This window comes from Aquarana catesbeiana, linkage group LG08, assembly GCF_042186555.1.
Source record: "Aquarana catesbeiana isolate 2022-GZ linkage group LG08, ASM4218655v1, whole genome shotgun sequence".
In the NCBI taxonomy this organism is placed as follows: domain Eukaryota; kingdom Metazoa; phylum Chordata; class Amphibia; order Anura; family Ranidae; genus Aquarana; species Aquarana catesbeiana.
The window spans coordinates 190,574,031-190,599,370 of NC_133331.1; the positions used below are offsets into that span (position 1 = coordinate 190,574,031).

The following is a 25,340-nucleotide window of genomic DNA, read 5'->3' on the forward strand; positions in this document are numbered from 1 at the left end:
TACTTTAGTAATCACAGCCGGTACACAGATAATGTGTATATAGCAGATTGCTGGTTAATGAAAGGGAAAGGAATCACCCTTTGCATTATACAGTGGTGCTCTTGCGTGATCTGTGAGAAGCAAGATATTTAAATACCCCATTGTCTTGGAAACATTAGGCATCCAATCAAATGTGTTGATGCGCTGGATACATTTGAGACACTAATCATCTCTCCCTCTTTCTCTGTCTCTCCCTGGGCTGCATGGCCGCCTTTTGTTTGCTCACTAATTGCTATTTAAGGTGGCTCATCAAGAGATGTTCAGTAATAAATGTATAACACATTCACATCAAAGGCATTCTTTCAGAAACTAAGGTTTGGACAATCTAGCTCAAACTAGACATTTATGTTTCTACATGGCTGCTTTAGTTTACTGTTTTGTATTGGTATAACAAGGTATGATACTTACAGCTTAAAGGGTAATTCCATTTTCGTAGTAAAAAAATATAGCATATTAAAAAAAATAATATAACATATACATATACAGTTGCTACAAAAACCATACTATAATTGAATGTTAACCACTTCCGGACCGTCGCACGCCGATGTACGTCTAAACTTTGAAGGGGATATCGTTGTTATGGCAGCAGCTAGCTGCCATAACCCCGGTATCCCCGTTTTTGTGTGGTGGTCCGCTTTCTGATAAAAGTGGTCCCTGCGGTGGATTCGCTGCGAGATCACTTTTATCGGTGGTGAGAGAGGGCCCCCCCGTCCCGCCGCGATCCAGTGCCCTCCGCCGCTTACCGGAGCTGTCGGTAGCGGCGGAGGCGATCGCGTCCGTCTCCCTCCTGTGCCTGGAGACAAGTGAGGCTAAAATGGAGTCCACTCGTCTCCATGGCACTGCTGGGCGGAAGCGACGTCAAAACGTCACTTCCGCCCACGCCTCTTAAAGGCATATTTTTTTCAATGTCATTTTTTTAAATTACTTTTTTTTTTTTTTTTATTGCATTTTAGTGTAAATATGAGATCTGAGGTCTTTTTGACCCCAGATCTCATATTTAAGAGGTCCTGTCATGCTTTTTTCTATTACAATGGATGTATACATTCCTTGTAATAGGAATAAAAGTGACACTTTTTTTTTTTTTTTAACAGTGTAAAAATAAATAAAATAATGTAAAATAAATAATAAAAATAAGAAAAAATTTTTTAAAAACCCCCCATCCCGACGAGCTCGCGCGCAGAAGCGAACGCATACGCGAGTAGCGGTCGCATATGAAAACAGTGGTCAAACCACACATGTGAGGTATCGCCGCAACCGGTAGAGCAAGAGCAATATTTCTAACCCTAGACCTCCTTTGTAATGCAAAATATGCAACCTGTAGAATTTTTTAAACATTGCCTATGGAGATTTTTGAGGGTAAAAGTTTGACGCCATTCCACGAGCGGCCACAATTTTGAAGCGTGACATGTTGGGTATCAATTTACTTGGCGTAACATTATATTTCACAATATAAAAAAAAATTGGGCTAACTTTACTGTTGTCTTATTTTTTTTATTCAAAAAAGTGAATTTTTTCCAAAAAAAGTGCGCTTATAAGACCGCTGCGCAAATATGGTGCAAAAAAAAGTATTTCAATGACCGCCGTTTTGTTCTCTAGGGTGTTAGAAAAAAAACATATATAATGTTTGGGGGTTCTAAGTAATTTTCTAGCCAAAAAAAACTGTTTTAAACATGTAAACACCTAAAATCCAAAACGAGGCTAGTCCTTAATTGGTTAATAAAAATTACCTTTTCAAACTTCAGTGCTGTAATTTTCTGTAAAATTTGATGCAATATGCAACCTGGAGGCATTCTGTACACAAGTGTGGTTGCTTTTTAATATGACACTTTTCTCTGGTTTAAAAAAAAAAAATTCCAACCAAATATGTGTTCTTAACTCAAAAAAGTACCTTCTGTTGCTCTCAGCCTCCTCCAAATCACCAAATACTTTTATTTTTTTTTTTTCCTCTCTGATATGACTTCTTTGAGGATGGGTTCTCCATGGCCCCGCTATATGTAGGAACATAGTCACACTCTCGTTTCCAAGAAGGACTAGGGACTATGAACTTTGGGATTTGTAGTGTGCACAGAGCAGAACACATGACTGTAACTAACATGCACTGCTGGTTCCAAACAAATGGAACTGAGGGGGGAAAGAAAGGTTCAGGAGGTCAAAGAGGCAGAAAAACACAGTAAAAAAAAAAACATTTCATGACAAATAGATTACAGGGAAATTAAGACTAGGGATTTCCTTTCACGGAAAAGTTTTATCCCTATTGTGGGGTCCCCAGTACAGTATTTGTACATAGAAATCATATCCCCTCTCAAGTGTCTCCAGGGAGAATAAGTTCAGTGCTCGTAACCTTTCCTCATAACTAATGTCCTCCAGACACTTTATTAGTTGTGTTGCCCTGCTCTGGACTCTCTCCAGTTCCAGCACATCCTTCCTGAGGACTGGTGCCCAGAACTGGATGGCATACTCCAGGTGCAGCCAGACCAGTGTCTTGTAGAGCGGGAAAATTATCATTTTATCTCTGGCGTTAATCCCTTTTTAATGCATGCCAATATTCTGTTTCCTTTGCTTGCAGCAGCTTGGCATTGCATGCCATTGCTGAGCCTATCATCTACTAGGACCCCCAGGTCCTTTTCCATCCTAGATTCCCCAAAAGGTTCTCCCCCCAGTGAGTAGATTGCATTCATATTTTTGCCACCCAAATGCATTATTTTACATTTTTCTACATTAAACCTCATTTGCCATGTAGTTGCCCACCCCATTCGTCTGTTCAGATCTTCTTGCAAGGTTTCCACACCCTGCAGAGAAGTTATTGCCCTGCTTAGCTTAGTATCGTCCGCAAATACAGAGATTAAGCCATTTATCCCATCCTCCAGGTCATTTATGAATAGATTAAATAGGAATTGTCCCAGGACAGAACCCTGGGGGACCCCACTTGCCACCCCGGACCATTCCGAGTACTCCCCGTTTATCACTACCCTCTGAACTCGCCCCTGTAGCCAGTTTTCAATCCATGTACTCACCCTATGGTCCATGCCAACGGACCTTATTTTGTACAGTAAGCGTTTATGGAGAACTGTATCAAATGCTTTTGCCAAATCCAGATACACCACGTCTATCTTGATGGCAGCTCACCTCCTCATAGAAGGTTAATAGATTGGTTTGGCAAAAACGATTCTTCATGAATCCATGCTGATTACTGCTAATGATACAGTTTTCATTACTAAACTCTTGTATATAGTCCCCTATTATCCCCTTAGCCATTGGGGTGCTTCATGTGACATGTCATGAAGATAAACATTGCAGTCCTCGTGAATGTAATACCTTCACCATCTCTCCATCCTTAGTAACCAGATTGCCTTCATCATTCTTTATGGGACCAATATGATCTGACCTCCCTTTCTTACTATTTATGTACTTACTATTTATGTACTTACTATTTCTTGGGATTTTTTTTACTCTTCTCCGCTATGTGCCTTTTGTGTTCTATCTTAGCCCCCCTGAACCTTACATTTCTTATTGCATTCTTTGTAAAGTTGGAATGCTGATGCTGATCCCTCAGCCTTTTATTTTTTGAAGGCCTTCTCCTTTGCTTTTATATGCGTTCTTACGTTAGAATTAAGCCACCCAGGACTTTTATTAGCTCTTTTAAATTTATTTCCCATTGGGATGCACTGGTTAACAGTAAAGGCAAGCATTTAAAAGATTATATACTCAGATCAAATAATGCACATTTGCTATTAGCTTTGTTTCTCTGTACAAAAAAGTAGAAGTACTTATATATAAAAAAAAATCGATATTTGATGTTAATGGTATACTTCAGCTGAAATGGAAAGTGAAACCTTGAAATTCATAAAAAAAAATTTCACTAGTCACTTTTGTCAGTAATCTGGCAATCTAAATAAGCTGTTTGTGGTACAGGAGACCTATTCCTAAATACTCCCACTGCATGCACTTTGCTGTATTGCACGCTGAACAGACATGTAAAAAAGGATCAGCACTAAGAAATATCTCACAGTCACCAATCAGATACAAACATTTTGAAATTGTGAAGGCGATTGCTGTTACAAGAAGCTGCACACTTTGGGAAGTGCACTCCCAGTCACCCTTTGAAGTGTTCCATGAAATCTGGCAAGGTGGATTACAGAGAGCTTAGACCAAAGCTAGCAAAACTTTGTTCGATATCTTCTGCTCAGCCTGTGGGCTGAATGAAAGAAATCTAACAGGTTCCTCCAAGCACACTAAAGACCACAGATGATTAAAACCCCCTGTTGGGTTATACCCCTGCACAGAGGGAGGAATTTCCCTGCTGGTGGTGACTGTCAGAATACCCAAACAGCGGCTAGTGATTGAATGCAGGAACTGTTCAGCCAAAAATGTTGAGATGCTTACAGGGAAAACATACTTTCTGCTTAGTGCTGGTGATGTGAGAAACTTTGCTTGTGACGTAAGAGATAGCTGTTCCCACAAACACCCACAGTGTGAAAATGAGTGGTGATGCCGGAAGCAGAGAAAGTTGTTACATGAGACTGTTAAATGCTCTCTGGATTCTGACAGAGGTCAATTGCAGATAATTTTAGAGTAAAGGAAACCAGTGCTTACCAGTGCTGATAAGGATATTATATATGGATATGATATGGAAGCTGCAACTTCTGATCTGTCCTTCCTTCACTTGCTGAACATTTGTTCTAGGCCAGTGGCTCTGAAAGTATTGAAGCTAGAGAGAGTCAGGGAACTAGTATTAACATAAAGTGGTTATTAATGGCAACCTCCATATTTCTGGTTTCCATATTTTCCATATTTCTGGTTTGTTTTCAAATAAACCTAGTGGAGTTTCTGACTTTCTTTACAGCTGTATTTACTTTGTATATTAGTAGCTCGGCAATTGTTTTCAGTTGTTGCCTGAAATTGCTCTTTATAACTGACCTATTCTCATCTGAGATCATCTCCATTAACCTCACTCCCTGAAATGGATATAAAGAGTGAACAAATCCTTAGGTCACCAGCTTACTGAATTTGTGTCTGGGGGATCCCAAGACTGACATAAATTAGCAGATTATAAACACAAACTTCAGAGAAATGCTATTGAGTGCATATTGAATGTTTTCACATTGAGTAAATGAAGCTTGTTGTCCATACTTCTCATCTTCTCTTTTTCATTTATTTCAAGGTAACACCTGGCAGTAAAGCAGCACAATCCAATGTAAATCAGGGAGACTTGGTGGTGGCCATCGATGGAGTAAACACAGATGGCATGACTCATTTAGAGGCCCAGAACAAGATCAAGTCAGCCAGCTACAACCTGGGTCTCACCTTACAAAAGTAAGCTTCTCTTGAAGTGCTAGATGTAAACAATGTGTAAATGTGTGTAAATTAGTTGTATCCAAACCATTTGCATGAATAGTAGAATTGGGTAGCCATAACACCAATAACCCATTTAGTAAAGAGATGTCAATCTTAAGTGTTAGTCTGGCCATTCACGGTTAGATTTTTTTTTTGTTCAGCCAGAGGGCTAAACGTAAAAAAACAAAGCTGTTCCCCCATCCACACGAACGAGGTGGATGAAGGAATGCCCCCATTGGGATATTATATTCTAACTGTGGTGCATGCCACTGGGAGAATACACTGATTAGCAGGTGCAGCCAAATGACTGCAGCTGCTGATCAATTGACAACTTTCCAACACGTCCCTTTAACAAAAGTAAATTGGGCAATCGACGTCTGTGGAGTGGGGAAGCCCACATACTCATCAAAATTTGGAAGTTCCCTTCTGGACCAGCCTAATTTTGGTCAGTATATGGCAAGGTTCAGACTGTCTATATATGTTAAGCCCGCGATAGATGGCTTGATTTTCTCTCGTTCAGCTCCTTAGCTGAGAAAATCCCTTTATTTCTACACTAAAGGTGGCCATAGATGGATCGAAATTCAGCTGCTTCAGCATGGATCGGCTGAATTTTGATCCATGTGGGGCCACTGCAGTTAAACAGAAATCGATCTACTTATCGACTTCAGTAAAACCTTCCTGTTGGATAAAAGCAGCTCATTCATCATCTCTCAATCTGCAGCGCTTGGTTGTGTATTCTGACAGTGAAGGAGTCCCCGCAGAATGCAATAGCACAGCAGTGTGGATTCCCACATCCACCTTGAATGTATGGATGGGGAAAATCGGTTCACTTTTTTGACTGAACAAAAAAATGAATCATGTATGGCCGGCTTTGCAAGGTGGATAGATGAATCTCCGCTGCTGGCTAGTTTACTCTGGCAGCTGTGGCACCCATGACTGCCTGAATTCAGAGGCACTGCTGAATAGTGACTGTATTTTATATGATGAAGTCACTGTTCAACCAATAATTTTCCGCCCAGTTCTATACATTTTTAAATTTACTTTTTTCAACTGGTGGTGCTTGCAAGGTCACCCATAGCTTGAATTTTGTCTGATTTAGCAGGAATTGGCTGAGATTTAAACCATCTATGGGGGCCTTTGAAGTTTGATTGTACAACCTTTGTAAAATCTACTTTGGATTTAGCATTAATCCTTTAGCGATAGGGTCGGCCTAAACAATTCAACTTCTGCCCCGAATACAAAATAGTTTTTAATAGAATTAACAAATTGTAATGTTGTATGGCCAACCCAGTGGGCTGAACGAAACAGAACTGAAAAGCTCGAGAGGAGATCCAGTGCTGATTGGATGCCGATTGGCAGACCTTTTTCGGTCATGCTGTACACACAGGCTGAATGTCAGACGGTTTTTATTAAATTAATCAATAAAGAAATAAAAAGAATGCCCCTGTACCTACTGAATAAGAATATGAATATTATTGAGTAAACCTATACACTAAATTGAGTTGTTATTCTGTAGTGCTCTTACATTTTAGAACACAATGAGCTATAGTATATTAAACACAAAACTTTTAAATTGCCCATTTCACCTGACCTTCATATGTGTGAATGTTAATAATGTTTGTGAAAGTTGAATTAGGTCCATCCCTATTGGTGACTAAGGCCATCCATCATTTCTAGACCAAAAAAATAAGGGATTGATAACTTGTGGGCCAGGCTCAATTTTTACAAGTGTAGCACCCTCTAGTGTACAGTGTGGTGGGGTAAATTTATGCTGACTCATAGTAGTTTGTGTGATTCTGAATTTGCTGTGGGTTCAGCTTAAGGTCAGGCTGGAAGGCTCTGCAGACCAGACCTCTATCTCCTCTCCTTGGTTCTGGGGGTCCTTGGAAACTTCAAGAAACTAGTGGGTGGAGGTAAGGAGGCAAGGTCTGAATATTGATGGGAGCTTTGACCAATCCCTAGGCAGGAGGCCTGGCAGGGTGGTAAGACCCATAAATATTGAAAAGCCTGGCAGGTTGTTGTTGTTGGGTGGAAGATAGAGTGCTGAGGAAGATGTTGTAAGGCCTGGGAGGGGACCTCGGGCGGGGGACTCTGCCTCCAGGCTGGAGCTGAGGAAGGAGGAAGAGGAATCTGACGAGAGGGACCTTCACCACCCTTCGGTCTCATCCAGTAGACACCCTGTCCAGCATGGAAAGATCTGTCCAGCAGGAGGCCTGAACAGCAGTCTTATCCAAAGCAGCAAGATTCAAGAGACCGTTTGAGTACCTCTACACCCCAAGGGCCTACAAGGGAGAAGGCTGCCAGATGCAATATACAACATGCTTTCATAGGGACGGTGTCACAGCTAAACATAAATCCCTTGCTCTTGGACACTTTTCAAGGCAGCCAGGTGGGCTGGTATTTTCTGCAAGCGTTAGGACTTTGTGAGGTTCTCTTCCTAAGGGGACATAGTGCTCCTGCATACAGTTCGTTACTTTTTGCTATTTCTACCAAGGGGCAACATTGCTCCTGCATACATTTGATACTTTGCTGGTTTCACCAAGGGGACATAGAGCTCCTGTAAGTTTTGGGACTTTGCTATTCACCCCAGGGAAATAGAGCTCCTGAAAAGAGAAAACCTTGCTACTGATCCATCAGCGATTGATATCACTCTGGAAGTACACTCTGGGTACAATCCAGAATCTGCATTTTTTATGTATATGGTGAAGGAAGTTTGTCCTCAAGTTACTCTACCATGTCAAGTTGGGCATCCCATAACCCCCTCACCCCCATCCAAGTTGTTTTCTCTCAATAAAACAACAAAAGCAAGCCCATTGACTGGTTACTGACTCTGTGTGGAAGTTGGAAAATGTGTGTTGCATAGAAATAGGGGTACCCAAAAATCCAGCGGCCCTCTAGGGGGTAATACTACACAAGAAAAATCCAGTTTTCAATAAAAGTTTAGTTGCTGATATTCTAATTCAACTAACATGCCATTTTCACTAAAGTAAAAACCCTGCCTATTCTTTTTTTATCATACATTGTAAAGTGCTGCGTAAACTGTTGGCGCTATATAAATCGTGTATTATAATAATAATAATAATAATAATATTCAGAGTTTGATTTGCCTAGAACTGCAACACGTTTACTCAAAGCTTCATCTACATAAAAAAAATGGCAGCCAACAAAACACAGAAAAAGATCAATACATCAGTAGATAATAAATCACAGAAAAGCTTCAGTGACTGCTGCGAGATCACTGAAGAGCTATTTTGCTGAAAGCAAAGTAGTGAAGTTCATTCTTTCTGTTCATTGAAGTAGCATTGATGTTTATAGAAAGAAGATAGAGCTTTTTTCTCTTAGTCAATTTTCCAGTTCCAAAAGATAGCTTAGAAATTGAATACACGATACAAGACAGCTGAAAGGACAAGCTAAATTACATCCAATTTTTAATGTGTTTCAATACATTGTATGAATTGCTAAACTGATGATAGTTCAAACTTTAGAAAGCCTTTAGAAAGCATTGTGAGTACTACAGCTAGAAGAGGAATAACATTCTTGTCTTAGCACTTCAAAAGGAGCTACATAAAAACTGAATTCCAGGAAAATATAAATTATACCATAATTAAATCCAGTTACAGTATGCATTTGTTAGAAAAAATCATTGGAAGATTACAACAGCCTGGCAGTTGGGTCACCCAATTAATGTACCACTTACTGTATATTGATGATCAGACTGATGTGGATATATTGTTAATTTGGTTGATGAAGCTGCTGGTTTATGATCATATTTTTGGTGAATGCCAGGCCTCTTACGATCCCATAGCTCCCAACTGTCCCTGATTTGGAGGGACTGTTCCTGATTTGGAGCAATCTCCCTCTGTCCCTCTTTCCTTATTTGTCCCTCAGTTTGGTCTGATCTATTTAGTTGTGTATAAAATGAACTTTTTAGCTTTCAAAAAGTGTTTCCCAGAGCTAAACCTTTCATCCAAATTGCTGAATTTGTAAATGTCAAAACCCAGTATAAAGGAATAGTAGTGGTAAAAAAAAGCACTTGGGAGTTTAACTTATTTTTTTTATATATAATTCTTCTAGTAAAGGGGCATGGCAGGGGGTGCGGCTTATGCCCACATACTTTTTGATATATGTTTCCTTCATTCCAATCTCAAAAAGTTGGGAGGTATGCTGTCCCCATGATTAAAGCCTAAGTTCACCTTTGGAAGATGTTACACCTGTATTTAGGGTGTCATTTGTACCATGTTCCAGCTTATGCCATGCTCACAGGGCACATTTTCTGCAAATAAATATGTACATGTATTATTTCTTCCTAAAAAGGTGAACTTCTCCTTTAATCATTGTTATGTAATGTGCAAAAACTTAATAAAATGTATTGAAGCAGAAAAAAAAAATCTTTTTTTTTTTTTTTCTTTTTTTTTAATAAAGATAAACTATGTTTATCTAGATTAATTAACCTGGCTTTAAACTAGCTTCAAGTCATGCATTTTGGTTCACAACTCTATTGCATTGCACAATGTTGTCAGTCTAATGCCGTGTACACACGAGCGGACTTTCCGGCATACTTGGTCCGGCGGACCAGAGTCCGCCGCACAATCCAATCGTGTGTAGGCTCCGGCGGACTTTTTTTTCCCAAAAGTCCACCGTACCTAGATTTGAAGCATGTTTCAAATCTTAGTCCGCCGGACTCAGTTCCTGACGGAAAGCCCGTTCATCTGTATGCTGGTCCGACAAGGGCAGGGTATTGCATCTTGCGCTCGCTGCAATAGGAAAAACACATTTTCCTATTGTGCCAAGTGTGGCGCATACCAGGCCCTTAAGTCTGGTATAGATTTTAAAGGGAACCCCCTACACCGAAAAAATGGCGTGGGGTCTCCCCTAGAATCCATACCAGACCCCTATCCGAACACGCAGCCAGGCCGGTCAGGAAAGGGGTTGGGGACGAGCGAGCGCCCCCCCTCCTGAACCGTACCAGGCCGCATGCCCATAACCTGGGGGGTGGGTGCTTTGGGGGAGGGGGCGCCCTGCAGGGGCCCCCCACCACAAAGCACCTTATCCCCATGTTGATGAGGACAAGGGCCTCTTCCCGACAACCCTGGCCGTTGGTTGTCGGGGTCTGCGGGCGGGGGGCTTATCGGAATCCGGGAGCCCCCTTTAATAAGAGGGCCCCCAGATCCCGGCCCCCCACCCTATGTGAATGAGTATGGGGTACATTGTACCCCTACCCATTTACCTAGGGAAAAAGTGTCAATAATAAAAGGTTTTTAACGTAATTTATTAGACAGCTCCGGGGGGGGGTCTTCTTCCGGCTTCGGGGGTCTTCTTCTGACTTTAGGGGTCCCTCCGGTTCCTCTTCTCCCGGCGTCCGGTTGGTTCTTCTCCGCTCTCTCTGGCCTCTTCTCCCAGTGTTCCAGTTCTTCTGCCGCTCTTTTGCCAGCGGAGGCCCGGACTTCTGGCTTCTGGGCTTCTTCTCTTCTTCTCTTCTTCCGATGTTGACACGACGGTCTCTCAGGCTGGAATGCTCTCTGAGTGCTCTGATGTGACTTATATAGGCGGAGGCCCCGCCCCCTTATGCCGTCACCGTCCCTGGGCATGCTGGGACTGTGACGTTTTAGGGGGCGTGGTCAACATCACCCGGTGACCACGCCCCCTAAAATGTCACAGTCCCAGCATGCCCAGGGACTGTGACGGCATAAGGGGGTGGGGTCTCCGCCTATATAAGTCACATCGGAGCGCTCAGAGAGCATTCCAGCCTGAGAGACCGTCATGTCAACATCAGAAAAAGAGAAGAACAGAAGAAGCCCAGAAGCCAAGAAGCCAAGAATCCAGAAGTCTGGGCCTCCGCTGGCAAAAGAGCGGCATGAAGATAGCGGAGGAGTCGGCAGAAGAACGGGAACACCGGGAGAAGAGGCCAGAGAGAGCGGAGAAGAACCAACCGGACGCCGGGAGAAGAGGAACTGAAGGGACCCCAGAAGTCGGAAGAAGACCCCCGAAGCCGGAAGAAGACCCCCCCAGAGCTGTCTAATAAATTACTTTAAAAACCTGTGTAGTGTGTTTTATTATTGACACTTTTTCCCTAGGTAAATGGGTAGGGGTACCATGTACCCCATACTCATTCACGTAGGGTGGGGGGCCGGGATCTGGGGGCCCTCTTATTAAAGGGGGCTCCCGGATTCCGATAAGCCCCCCGCCCGCAGACCCTGACAACCAACGGCCAGGGTTGTCGGGAAGAGGCCCTTGTCCTCATCAACATGGGGACAAGGTGCTTTGTGGTGGTGGGGCCCCCGCAGGGCACCCTCTCCCCCAAAGCACCCACCCCCAATGTTGAGGGCATGCGGCCTGGTACGGTTCAGGAGGGGGGGGCGCTCGCTCGTCCCCACCCCCTTTCCTGACAGGCCGGGCTTGCTGCTCGGATCGGCTCTGGTATGGATTCTAGGGGGGGACCCCACGCCGGTTTTTTTGGTGTAGGGGGTTCCCTTTAAAATCCATACCAGACTTAAGGGCCTGGTATGCCCCGTGACGGGGCTCGCAAGGTGTCAATCTCGCCGATAAAAGCGGCGAGATTCACTTCCTTTTCTAGTCCCATCGTACCCGAGTCATGTTCAAAATGAACGGACTTGTCCGTGTGTGGGCAAGTCCGTTCATTCTGAAAGTCCGCTGTAACTCCGGCGAAAGTCCGTCGGAAAGACGGGCGGACCTAGCCTGCCGGAAAGTCCCGTCGCGTGTAGGCAAGTCCGTCCGTTCAGGTAGTCCGCCGGTAAGTCCGGCGGAAAGGCCGTCGGACCAAGTCTGCTGGAAAGTCCGATCGTGTGTACGAGGCATTACGCTGGGAACATGTTTTCAGGAGGGAAAGGCACAGGGATTGGCTCATACATGTGCTGCAGCTCCTTTATTCTACAATTAGCAGGTTGGAAGCAAGAAGGCAACAACTTTGTAATCTTAAACCCTTGCCAGAGACATTTTTCTTTTTGCACGCACATAATAAAACAAACTTTTACCCCAAAACAGTATATCATTCATGAAAGCAGAGGCCCTGAGGGAAAAACATGTCACTAGTGGCAATTTTTTTATTCCCACAATATTTGTTCTTCTGTTTATCAAATCTATATATTCAGTAATAAATACACTCAAATGTATTTTAATGTACACAAACACAATATAATCACACTGTTAGAATATACTGTAAAAGATGATGTTGCTTTACGTAAATAGATACCAAATTTGTGAAGCCTAAAAATCGTGATGACAACAATTCGGTACTCAATATTGTCCATAGGTGATGCTTTTAACCACTTCAATACCAGGCACTTAGACACCTTCCCGCCCAGACCAATTTTCAGCTTTCAGCAATTTGAATGACAATTGCGCGGTCATGCTACACTGTACCCAAACACATTTTTTATCATTTTGTTCCGACAAATAGAGCTTTCTTTTGGTGGTATTTGATCACCTCTGCGTTTTTTATTTTTTGCGCAACAAATAAAAAAAGACCGAAAATTTTGAAAAAAAAACAAGTTTTTCTTTGTTTCTGTAAAAAATTTTTGTAAATAAGTACGTTTTCTTCTTCAATGATGGGCACTGATATGGCTGCACTGACGGGCACTGATACAGCGGCACTGATGGGCACCGATGAGGTAGCACCAATGAGGTGGCACTGACGGACACGGATGACGGGCACTGATAGGCAGCACTGATGGGCACTGATAGGTGGCACTGATGGGCACTGATAGGTGGCACTGGTATGCGGCACCGATGGGCACTCATAGGCAGCACTGATGGGCACTCGTAGGTGGCATTGATGGGTACTTATGGGTGGCACTGATGGGTACTTATGGGTGGCACTGATAGGTGGCACGGATGGGCACTGATGGGCACTGATAGGTGGGCACAGATGTGCACTGACAGGTGGCACCGATGGGCACTGATGGGTGGCACTGATGACACTGATTGTTGGCACTGATGCCCCTAAGGGTGGCATTGCTGGGCATCACTGCAATATACTGGTGCCAATCAGTGCCCATTTGTGGGCACTGATTGGCACAGATTGGGCACTGACTGGGCACATTGGGCACATGTGGATGGCCATGGGGTACTTACCTGGCCATCCACATGTTGCCCCTCTCTCTGGTGGTCCTAGTGGCAATCCCTGGTGGTCCAGTGTGGTGATCTGAGGGGGGGCTGTGCTGATAAACAATCAGCGCAGACCCCCCTGTCAGGAGAGCCACCGATCGGCTCTCCTCTACTCGCGTCTGTCAGACGCGAGTGAGGAAAAGCTGATCAATGGCTCTTCCTATTGACATCGTAATCTGCTGTGATTGGACACGGCTGATCACGTGGTAAAGAGCCTCCGCTCTTTACCAAGATCGGTGGAGCGGTGTGTCAGACTGACACACCACTCCACCGATCGCCGCGATGCGCACCCCTGCAGCCGCGCGGCGGCATGTTGTCCTGTCATATGACGCCCAGTCAGGATAACTGAACCACCTCCCGGCCGTCATCTGCAATGGGCCGGGCAGTAAGTGGTTAAAAGATAAGTTCACCTTTTCGGGCAGAGTTTCACTTTTCATAATAAATAGAAGTGTTTTCCAATGCCATCTCTGGCCCAGCCATCCCAATGTGCTTTTCTCTCACTTGCCTCATCCACAGGAGATTTAGAATCTTGTCAGTCTTTTTGTATCTCTAAATGGATTTTCAGATTCCATCACTTCCTGTAGCTTGTATCAGCATTCACTTCCTGTTAGGTCATCTCCCAGAAGCCTTCACTTCCTTGTTGCATCACAGAAGAGGGTGTGATACGATGTGTTCACCACTCTGGACCACACCTCCATCATTATAATACTACCTTACTTCTACTCCCTATACAATCTGATTGTACAATCTTCTTTAGATCTCTCATCAGCTATGTAGTACTAGGGCCTGTCTGATTGGATACAAATTGAATGGGTTGTTCAGGTGTGTCCTCTATTGCATAGTGCTGGTAAATCTAAAGAAAACTGTACAGAGATTGTACAATCAGTTTGATAGTATATGGCCATCTTTATACAAGTATATAGGAGGGAGTGGATGGGGACGCTCATTTGTCAGGTCCCGTTCACATCTCCACGTAGTGAAAACTCACATTCCCACATGCATTTGTTTGTTTTTGAGCATTTTCTCCTCGTCAGGCATAAGGCAGCCCATTCACTTGAATAGGCTGCCCTACATGCAACAATCGCTCCAAAAGCTCCAGAAATTTTTTTGTAGCGGAGCGTGGTGTGTTACCGCAGTTTTTGGTGCATTTGCTGCACTTTGGGAGCCTATAACATGTAATGACAACACAGGCACGATGCACATTTGCAGCATTTCTGAAATGCATGGCAAAGCATGCATTTTCTGTGCAGTTTGCCATGCGTTTAAAAATGCACAGATGTGAATGGAGCCTCATTGTTCTTATGTTAATGCACCAATTTCACTTTCAGGCCTCATTCACACCTAGAGTAGTTGGAGTGCATGTTTTTTTGGCTCATTTTTCCCATGACACACATAGGGCAGCCTGTTGATTTCAATGGGCTGTGCTACACCTGGCACAGTAGCTTGTGGGACATTTTTGTAAGTTCTTAACTGCATTTGTCACCTGTTTTTTTATGTGGCAAAATTTGTTTTTGCTTCTGTGTTTGGTGTGCCGTTAACAATTAATGACACTGAAAGCGCAACTAGGTCATTTTAGGTGTATTGTCCATACACTATATAATCTAATTGTAAAATCTCTGTACAATCCCCTTTAGATTTACCAAAACTATATAAAAGGAGGAGACACCATCTATCCAATCACTCTGTATCCAATCAGGCAGGCTCTTGCACTACATCAGGGGTGTCCCGTGGGCTGAATGGGGCCCCAGGGAATTTAGCATGCAGCCTGAGCCCGTCTGAAGGGATGCCAGGCAAATGCACGCATGGAGGAATGCCGGGGATGCTGTGAAAACTTAGTTGATGGGTGAAGGTATGCTAATGAGGTCAGCTAGTAAACTCCTTTCTGTGTCTTACTGGTTTGTCTGTCCTGTGTGTCTGTCCTCTATCTACCAGGACGTTTCTGAAGTGATCTGAAAACTACCGCCATGGATGAGGTAGGCCTTGTATTCAAAATCAAAGAAAACTTGTGCAACAGAGGTACAATACTGGTATATTGGTACATAGGGGAGCTGGATTTTAGAAAAAAAAGGTGAACTTAGCCTTTAAAGCTTTTGTAGGCAATCAGTTTAGAATTAACAGAGGATGATGACCCTAGAATTATAGTTCCCACTTTGACATGTGTGATGATGCCTAATATGTATAGTGCAATTATTTTCATACATGAAGCACGTGTTTGCATTGTATATGTGCAAGTAAAGGTAGAGGTGTTTTTATTGTATTTAGTTTATTACACTTTTTACTTCTCACTTTTTTCCCTTTACTTATGTGTTGTAAAGTCAGAAGGTTTTTTATCCTAAAGTAGTTGAGAAAGGCAGGAGGTTTTTTATCTTAATGCATTCTATGCATTAAGATTAAAAAAAAACCTTCTGTGCGCAGCAGCTCCCTTCAGCCCCCCTAATACTTACCTAAGCCAATTCTCTATCCAGCGATGCTGCACGAGAGATTCGGCCATCCGACACTCTCCCTCCTTTTTGGCTGAGACACCATTGGCTACCGCTGCTGTCAATCAAAGTCAGTAAGCCAATCAGGAGAGAGAGGGGTGGGGCCAAACCACTGCTCTGTGTCTGAATTGGCTCAACTTGGTTGCCCCCATAGCATGCTCTTTGCTGTGGGGGCACTCCACAGGAGAGAGAAGCCAGGAGCACCAATGAGGGACCCAAAAATAAGATCTGGGATGATCTGTACAAAACCACTGCACAGGGTAGGTAAGTATAACATGTTTTTGTTATTTTCATACAAAAAAAAATGAAACTGTTCAATCACCTTAATGCATTCTATGCATTAAGATAAAAAAGCCTTCTGTGTGCAGCAGCCCCCTAATACTTACCTGAGCCCATCTCGATCCAGCAATATTGCAGGAGTGTCTCGGGTGCCCGGGACTCTCCCTCCTCATTGGCTGAGACAGCAGCATGGCGCCATTGGCTCCCGCTGATGTCAATGAAAGTCAGTGAACAGATGAGGAGAGAGAGGGGGTGGGGCCGGGTTACATCTCCATGTCTGAATGGACACACGGAACTGCGGCTCAGCTGCTTGCTGTGGGGGCACTCAACAGGAGGGAGGGGCCAGGAGAGCTGAAAAGGGACCCAAAAAGGGGAGGATCTGGGCTGCTCTGTGCAAAACCCCTGTAACATGTTTGTTATTTTTAAGAAACAAGACTTTAGTATCACTTTAACCTTAGGCCTGTTTCACATGGACTTCAGCTTGTATAAGAGCAGTGTGAACAGCAAGCTTTGACAAAGCATTGACAAAGCTTTCAGCTAGCTTTGTTGAAGCTTTTAAAGTACCATTCAGCTACATTTTGTAAATGTTGAACACAGATCAAAATGGAAGAGATGATTGCCACTTTAAACAAGATGCTAGTAGGCTTCAAACATGCTAGTATAAGCATAAACTGGCATTAACCATTACCTGACCATGCACTGTAGCTTTGCTGCTACAATACGGGCCGGCTCCACAGAATCATGTATATATACGTGATTCTGCTCCTCTGGGTAGGGGCCGATGCAGTGCCTGTGCTGTGATTAGTCACAGCACAAGCCGATCAGCAGGCGCCAATGGATGACTGCCACAATACTCACTGATTGGCGAGGAGGAAGGCAGGACAGAGCTCTGTCTATGTAAAAAAGGCAGAGCTCTGTCCTGTCTGCAGGGAACTGGTGTTTTTTGTTTCCATGCACAGCAGGGAATCAAAACCAGCACATCCCAGATTGAAAGCAGCTCCCAGTACACACATAAACACTGGTTAGCCACATATTTAACCCTTTGATTGCCCTAGATGTTTAACCCCTTCCCAGCCAGTGTCCTTAGTACAGTCACAGTGCATATTTTTAGCACGGATCACTGTATTAGTGTCGCTGGTTCCCACAAAGTGTCAGTTAACATCAGTTAGCGCTAGATTGCTTTAAGTCGCTGATTGCCCCATTACTAGTATTAAAAAATAAATAAATACAAATTTCAGTATATTCAATAGTTTGTAGACACTATAACTTTTGCACAAACTAAATATATGCTTATTGGGATTGTTTTACCAAAAATATGTAGCAGAATACATATTGGCCTAAATTTATGAAGAAATTAGATTGATAAAACTTTTGTATTGGATATGTTTTATAGCAGAAAGTAAAAAATATTGTTTTTTTTTTCAAATTCTTCAGTATTTTTTCCTTTTTTATTTGTTGGGAAAAAAGTATAAATTTAATTTGTGTACAGCGTAGCATGACTGCGCAATTGTCAAAGTAACGCCGTGACGTATATAGCAAAAAATGGCCTGGTCATGAAGTGGGGTAAATCTTCCAGAGGTTTACTTTAGGTTAGACAAATCCTGACTTACTCCTTAATCTTCAACTCATGACGCCAGTCTGCAGGACTGTGTACATTGCAGATGTACAAACCAGTGAATGATACATTATTGTGGTATCATCACCCAAGGAGAGGAAGGCACACTTGACTTTACACTATGGTGGCTAATATATTTCAGTGATCTATAAGCTTTAAATCAAAGCAATTGGATAATAACTTTCAGCAATGTACTTAAACCAGTAAAACAAATTTCTAAATGGTTTCTTTGGATTACTTCATTGTTTTTTTTTTTTTTTTTTTTACACCTGTTGAATAGAACCAATTTAAAACGAGCAGGGCCCTCTGATTCCACCTGTATTAACCACCTCAATACAGGGCACTTAAACCCCCTTCCTGCCCAGACCAATTTTCAGCTTTCGGTGCTCTCACATTTTGAATGACCATTACTCAGTCATGCAACACTGTACCCAAATGAAATTTGTGTCCTTTTTTTCACACAGATAGAGCTTTCTTTTGGTGGTATTTAATCACTAATGGGTTTTTTATTTTTTGTGCTATAAATAAAAAAAGACCGTAAATTTTGTGAAAAATTGCCTTTTTCTTTGTTTTTGTCATAAAATTTAGCAAATTAGTAATTTATCTTCAAAAATTTTGGCCAAAATGTATACTGCTATATATCTTTGGTAAAAATAACCCAAATTAGTGTATATTATTTGGTCTTTGTGAAAGTTATAGAGTCTACAAACTATGGTGCCAATCACTGAAAATTGAAAACATCTGATCAGGCCTTCAGTACACCAGGTGAATCTCATTTCTTGAGGTACTAACAAGTCAGAAAAGTACAAATACCCCCCAAATGACCCCTTTTTAGAAAGTAGACATTCCAAGTTATTAAGTAAATAGCATGGTAAGTTTTTTTTTAAGTTGTAATTTTTTCCCACAATTCTTTGCAAAAGGAAGATTTTTTTTTTTTTTCAAAATTTTCATATTAACTGGTTATTTCTCTCACAGAGCATATGCATACAACAAATTACACCCCAAAATACATTCTGCTACTCTTACCGAGTATGGGGATACCACATGTGTGGGACTTTTACACAGCCTGGCCACATACAAAGGCCCAACATTGAAGTTGCACCATCAGGCGATCTACGAGCATAAATTGCACATCTCATGTCTCAACCACCTATTACACTTTTGAAGGCCCTGGAGCACCAGGACAAAGGAATTGCCCACAAAATGACCCCATTTTGGAAAGCAAACACCCCAATGTATAATCTATGAGGCATAATGAGTCTTTTGAACGGTTATTTTTTTTCCAGATGTTTTTGGAAAATGTGGAAAAAAAATGAAAATGCATTTTTTTTACACAAAGTTGTCCATTTATAAGATATTTCCAACACATAGCAAATACATAGCAAAAATGACACCCCAAAATACATTCTGCTACTCCTCCTGAGTATGGCCATACCACATGTGTGGGACTTTTACACAGCCTGGCCACATACAAAGGCCCAACATTGAAGTCGCACCATCAGGCGATCTACGAACATAAATTGCACATCTCATTTCTCAACCACCTATTACACTTTTGAAGGCCCTGGAGCACCAGGACAAAGGAATTGTCCACAAAATGACCCCATTTTGGAAAGCAAACACCCCAACGTATAATCTATGAGGCATAATGAGTCTTTTGAACGGTTATTTTTTTTCCAGAAGTTTTTGGAAAATGTGGAAAAAAAATAAAAACGCATTTTTTTTACACAAAGTTGTCCATTTATAATATATTTCCAACACATAGCAAAAATGACACCCCAAAATACATTCTGCTACTCCCCCTGAGTATGGGGATACCACATGTGTGAGACTTTTACACAGCTTGGCCACATACAGAGGCCCAACATCCAAGTAGCACCATCAGGCGTTCTAGGAGCATACATTATATAGATAATTTTCTGGCAACCTATCATTTTTAAAGGCCCTTCATATTTCTAACACATAGCATGTCCATACCAAGAATTACAATCCAAAATAAATTCTATTGCAGAAAGGATAAAAAAAAAGTATTACCTGTGCTTTTAGTAGTGTCCACAGAAGAGAGCACTGGTCCAGGCAGCAGTCAGGGATGTGCTTAGCGACAGCAATAATAACTATCCAGGCAGCAGGCAGGAATATTGTCTATAGTTGGCACAGCACAGTCCATAGGAATTGTCCAGGCAGAGACAGCCAGCACAGCCATAATATTGGTCCTGGTACACTGTTACCTGCAGACACTCATTATTGTACCGCTCTCCAGCCCTTCATAAACATACTGCCTCTTGCTACAGCGAATTATTTGCATAGTCCAGGTAGCAGGCAGAGGTGTGGTCCGTTCATGCGGCAGGCAAAGGCATGATAACAGTAAGTCAGCAGAAGGCTGAGGGCCGCAATCGGGTAAGACCTGTGCACAGGGGCACAGGGGTAGAGGCTTCGACCCACCCAAATCTCTATGAAGCCTCCGGACTCCAGACCCTAATCCGGAAATTACAAAACTGGGAGAAAACAAAAAAAATTGTTATCTCCATCCGGAAAAACTTTTCTGGAGCCCCTCACATATGTAAGACCCCTGTGTACTATAGTAGCAGGGCAACAGATCAGTCCAAGCGGTAGGCAAAAGCATAGTCCATAAAACAGGCCAGGGTCAATTAACGTGCAAGCAGTCCAAGCGGTGGGCAGAAGCGTAGTCACAAAACAGGCCAGGGTCAGTTCACGAGCAAGCAGTCCAAACGGTGGGCAGAGGCATAGTCAAAACAGGCCAGGGTCAGTTCATGTGGAAGCAGTCCAAACGGTAGGCAGAGGCATAGTCAAAAGGCAGGCCAAGGTCAGTTCACATTGAAGGCAGTGGCATGGTTATTTGGGGAAGCATGGAAAATGATCAGCGAAAATGGGGAAAATATGGGCTAATAACTTAGGGATGTATGATACAGTTCGAAGCATTCACCAATGCAAAGGCCAGGTTGGGAGGGACACTGGGGACAATGGAAGCTGGTATCTTTTCGAAAACCTCTTCTGCTGCACACGCGACATCTTTTTTGCCGTCTTCGGCTTGCTTCCGATGGTGGAATGTTGTACGGGAAGTGGCGTTCATGAAGTTGGCTAACAGCATCAGAACGAAGTCCTTCTGGGGGGGGTCTTTGTTGATAGATGAGGGACGTGACTACTACTTCTTTGAATTTTAGGAAGGGGGCGGGGCTTTCTGTGGATTTTGTGTAGATTATGTAGGAATTGTAAATGGCCAAATGGATTAGATATATTGCTACCTTCTTGTACCAGATTTGGGACCTCCTTATTGACAAATAGGGCTGAATCATTTGGTCATTGAAATCCACCCCCCCCCATGTAGAGATTATAGTCTTAGAAACATGTCGGTTTTTCAATGGGACCTCGTCTTCGCTGAACTACAACTGTAGTGTCATCATGAATGGTGGACATCATGTGCACGTTCCTGTTATCCTTCCACCTCAAGGCCAGCACTTCATTACATCTCAGTGTTGCTCTTTCCCCCCTTTGCAGCCTTTTGTTCACTATGGATTGTGGGAAGCCCTTCCTATTTTTTCTTGAGGTTCCACAGGCCAGGGTTTTTTCAATATATAGGTGTCTGAAAAGGGGCAGGCTGGTATAAAAGTTGTCTAGGTATATATGATAGCCTTTTTTCAGAAGTGGGTAAGCCAGGTCCCATACGATTTTTTCAGTTGTGCCCATGTAGGCCGGGCACTCAGGGGGCTGGAGCTGGGAATCTCTTCCCTCATATATGCGGAACGCATATAGATATCCCGTGGCTCTCTCATACAGCTTGTAAAATTTGACTCCATATTTGGCCTTTTTGCTAGGAATATATTGTTTTATTCCTAGCCGGCCTGAAAATGGTACCAGGGACTCATCCACACATATATTCTTCTTGGGGACATAAAGTTCTGCAAATCGTTGGGAAAATAAATTTATCAGTGGGCGAATTTTGTATAGCTTATCGGAATTTGGATGATTGCGGGTGTTGTCGTTAAAATGAAAGAATCTCATAATCATCTCATATCGGGACCTGGACATTGCGGCAGAATACATGGGCATATGGTGGATGGGGTGGGTGGACCAATAGGTATGTCCTTCATTTTTTTTTTGTAAGGCCCATATTTAGGGTGAGGCCCAAAAACAATTTGAACTCCAAATTTAAATCTCTCCACTCAAACGGGCGGGCATAAGATGATTGGGGGTTGCTGGCAATATACTGCTGGGCATACAAATTTGTCTGGTCCACAATGAACTGCAGCAAAGTGTCGGGCAAAAACAGGGGAAAAAAATTGATCTCTGTAAAATTTTGGGTGTTGGTCTGCACACCTGGCTGTGCTGTGAAAGGGGGAATATTTGGTGATCCCGAGTTGGAAGGCAGCCATGTTGGGTTGGCAAGACCATCTGGCATGTATGTAGCGGCCCTGGCTCTTGGGGGACGTGACACTCCAGTAGTTGGGGGAGTTGAATTTCCTGTGCTGGAACTCAGGTGTGATGTGGCAGCACTGGTACTGGGCATTTGTGCGCGGGGCCTATTTCTGGTGGCAGCACTGGTACTGGGCCTTTTGTTCCTGGGGCCTATTGCTGGCGGCAGCACTGGTACTGGGCCTTTCTTCCTGGGGCCTATTTCTGGCGGCAGAGCTGGTACTGGGCCTGGGAATATAATCCTGGTTGCTGGCGGCTTCCTGGTTTCCAGAGTGTCGTGCCCTTTTAGGAGGGACCCATTCTTCATCCAAATCATTGCTACTCTCGATCGGTTCAAATGCCGAATTTGATTCGGAATCAGAATTGGACTCTGATGAGAACTCCCCGGTGCTCTCATCAGTCATAGAGAGGATCTGGAACACCTCCTCACTAGTATAAACTCTTTTGGACATGGCTGTGTGGCGGGTAGCTGTGCGACGGGTGACAGATGGGTGGCAGGTGACGGTCACTGATGGGCTGTGCGATGGGTGGCAGGTGACGTTCACTGAGAGGTGATGGTGTGATGGGCGATGGTCACAGATAGTTGACAGGTGACGGTCACTGATGGGTGACAGGTGCACCGCTGATGGTCACTGATGGGTGACAGGGCACAGTCACTGATGGGTGACGGGTGAGAGGGCACGGTCACTGATGGGTGACAGGCCATGGACGGTGACAGGTGAAAGTCACAGATTGTTGACAGGCGACGGTCACTGACAGGCGACGGTCACTGACAGGCGACGATCACTGATGGGTGACAGGTGCACCGCTGATGGTCACTGATGGGTGACAGGGCACGGTCACTGGTGGGTGACGGGTGACAGGGCAGGTCACTGATGGGTGACGGTGGCACCTCTGATGGTCACTGATGGGTGACAGGGCAGGTCACTGATGGGTGACAGGTGACAGGGCAGGTCACTGATGGGTGACGGTGGCACCGCTGATGGTCACTGATGGGTGACAGGGCAGGTCACTGATGGGTGATGGGTGCACCGCTGATGGTCACTGATGGGTGACAGGGCAGGTCACTGATGGGTGACGGGTGCACCGCTGATGGTCACTGATGGGTGACAGGGCAGGTCACTGATGGGTGACGGGTGCACCGCTGATGGTCACTGGTGGGTGATGGGTGACAGGGCAGGTCATTGATGGGTGACGGGTGACAGGGCAGGTCACTGATGGGTGACGGGTGACAGGGCACGGTCACTGGTGGGTGACGGGTGACAGGGCACGGTCACTGGTGGGTGACGGTGGCACCGCTGATGGTCACTGATGGCAGTCTCTATGTGACAGGTGCACTTTTTATGGGGTGACTGTTGGGTGACAGATGACAATTGGGGGGGGCGATGGGACAGAAGTGGTGTTGGTGCAGACACTACAGTACATAGATCTGTAACTCACTGCTCCTGGCTCTTCTCTCCTCACACTGGAAACGGTGTGTGAAGAGAGAAGGGCTAGTAACAGCTAGTGACAGCTCTTTGTTTACAGTTAGTGATCGGCTGTGAATGGATCACAGCCGATCACATGGTACACAGCCCTGGCCAATGGCTGTAAATTATCGTCGGTGACGAGCAGTGTTCCCGGGGAACACGCCGCCACTGACGTGCACGCGCAGCGCGCATGCGCCGTGCAATGCGGGGATGTACCATTAGTGATCGGCCGTGACTTCATCACGGCCGATCACGTGGTAAACAGCCATGCCCAGTGGCTGTTCACCCCTGTCGGTGACGAGCGGTGTCTCGGTGACACACCGCCACCGACAGTACAGGGCTGCGCGCTCATGATCGCGCGCATGCCCTGTTTAAACGGGCTCACGTCATATGACGTCCGCCCAGAACAAGAGGCTTACCGTCCCGCCGTCATATGACGGTGGGCGGTAGGCTGCTGGTTAAATTGTATTGTAACTGTACTGTCTGCCCTCATGTTGTAAAGTGCTGCGCAAATTGTTGGCGCTATATAAATCCTGTATTATATTAATAATAATAATAACTTATTTTATTGTCAGCCTTCGTTTGCTACCAACTAAAGTAGATTGGGTTAGGTAACTGAAAATGTGAAGCTCCCTAACCTTTAATAGAAATATGTTCCACTGATTGGATTTACAAGTGCCAGAAAAAATATAGATGAGAAACAATGAAAAGAGCCTGTTGCAAACATTGTATTGACTTCACTCAATGGCCTTCTAGTAGACAAAAGTTATACGGGGGAGATTAGACTTTTTAAAATTGTACAATACAAAGTTATTATTCTCCACCAGTCACTGCGCATTATAACAGAAAAAAAAACATAGTTCAGATGTAATTTACTTTTCAATAAAAGACATGGTCATTCAGTGCTTCCAGTAGGTCTGTGTTATTGTGTTTAGAATTGCTCAGGTTAAATAGCTATTTCAACCCAGATTACAGGTGATCTGGCATTGACTTGGCCATCTCAGAATTTCTTTCTACAGTGGGGAAAATATTTTTTGATCCCCTGCAGATTTTGTAAGGTGGCCCACTTACAAAGAAATGAAGGGTCTATAATTTTTATAGAAAAACACAAAATTCCTGCGCTTAGGACGGGACCGGTATGCAGCCTCCCCTGGATCACACCTCCTGAAAGAAGGGTGGCGCTCCGTATGACGGGGTATCCTGTAGGGTGTGTGTGCTATACACCTATAGGCATAATACTAAACCCATGTAAAACCTACACCTAAAACAAAATCAAATAAAACAAAGCTAATAAGCACATATGTGTTACAATAACTATTCAAATGAACATAGCAACACTACCATAGTAAAAAAGGGGTAAAAAGTGACGTAAAGGTCTAATTGCAGTGAGAGAAAATGTGACCATCAAAATCTTCCCCTGATAACCCACATAAGATGAACAGGAAAAAGTTGTGTAAACAATATTAATATCTAGCGTGTAATAATAAAACACGTATTAAGTGTCCACTCCAGTGAGTATAACCACAAATATTGAATGAAAAATCAACATATAAAATCACCATATAAGAA

The 25,340-nt window shown here is 43.7% G+C and overlaps 1 protein-coding gene and 1 long non-coding RNA gene across 3 annotated transcripts in view; one reads left to right on the top strand and one right to left on the bottom strand.

The window, feature by feature from the left end:
* Positions 1-25,340, bottom strand: part of LOC141106185 (uncharacterized) — a 527,211-nt gene that overhangs the window by 489,859 nt on the left and 12,012 nt on the right. The gene's annotated exons all lie outside the window — the stretch shown is intronic.
* Positions 1-25,340, top strand: part of LDB3 (LIM domain binding 3) — a 277,023-nt gene that overhangs the window by 90,788 nt on the left and 160,895 nt on the right. For both annotated transcript variants that reach the window (XM_073596730.1, XM_073596729.1), the window contains exon 3: positions 5,201-5,352. In XM_073596730.1, the coding sequence (XP_073452831.1) occupies positions 5,201-5,352 (152 nt within the window). The remainder of the gene's footprint in view (positions 1-5,200; positions 5,353-25,340) is intronic.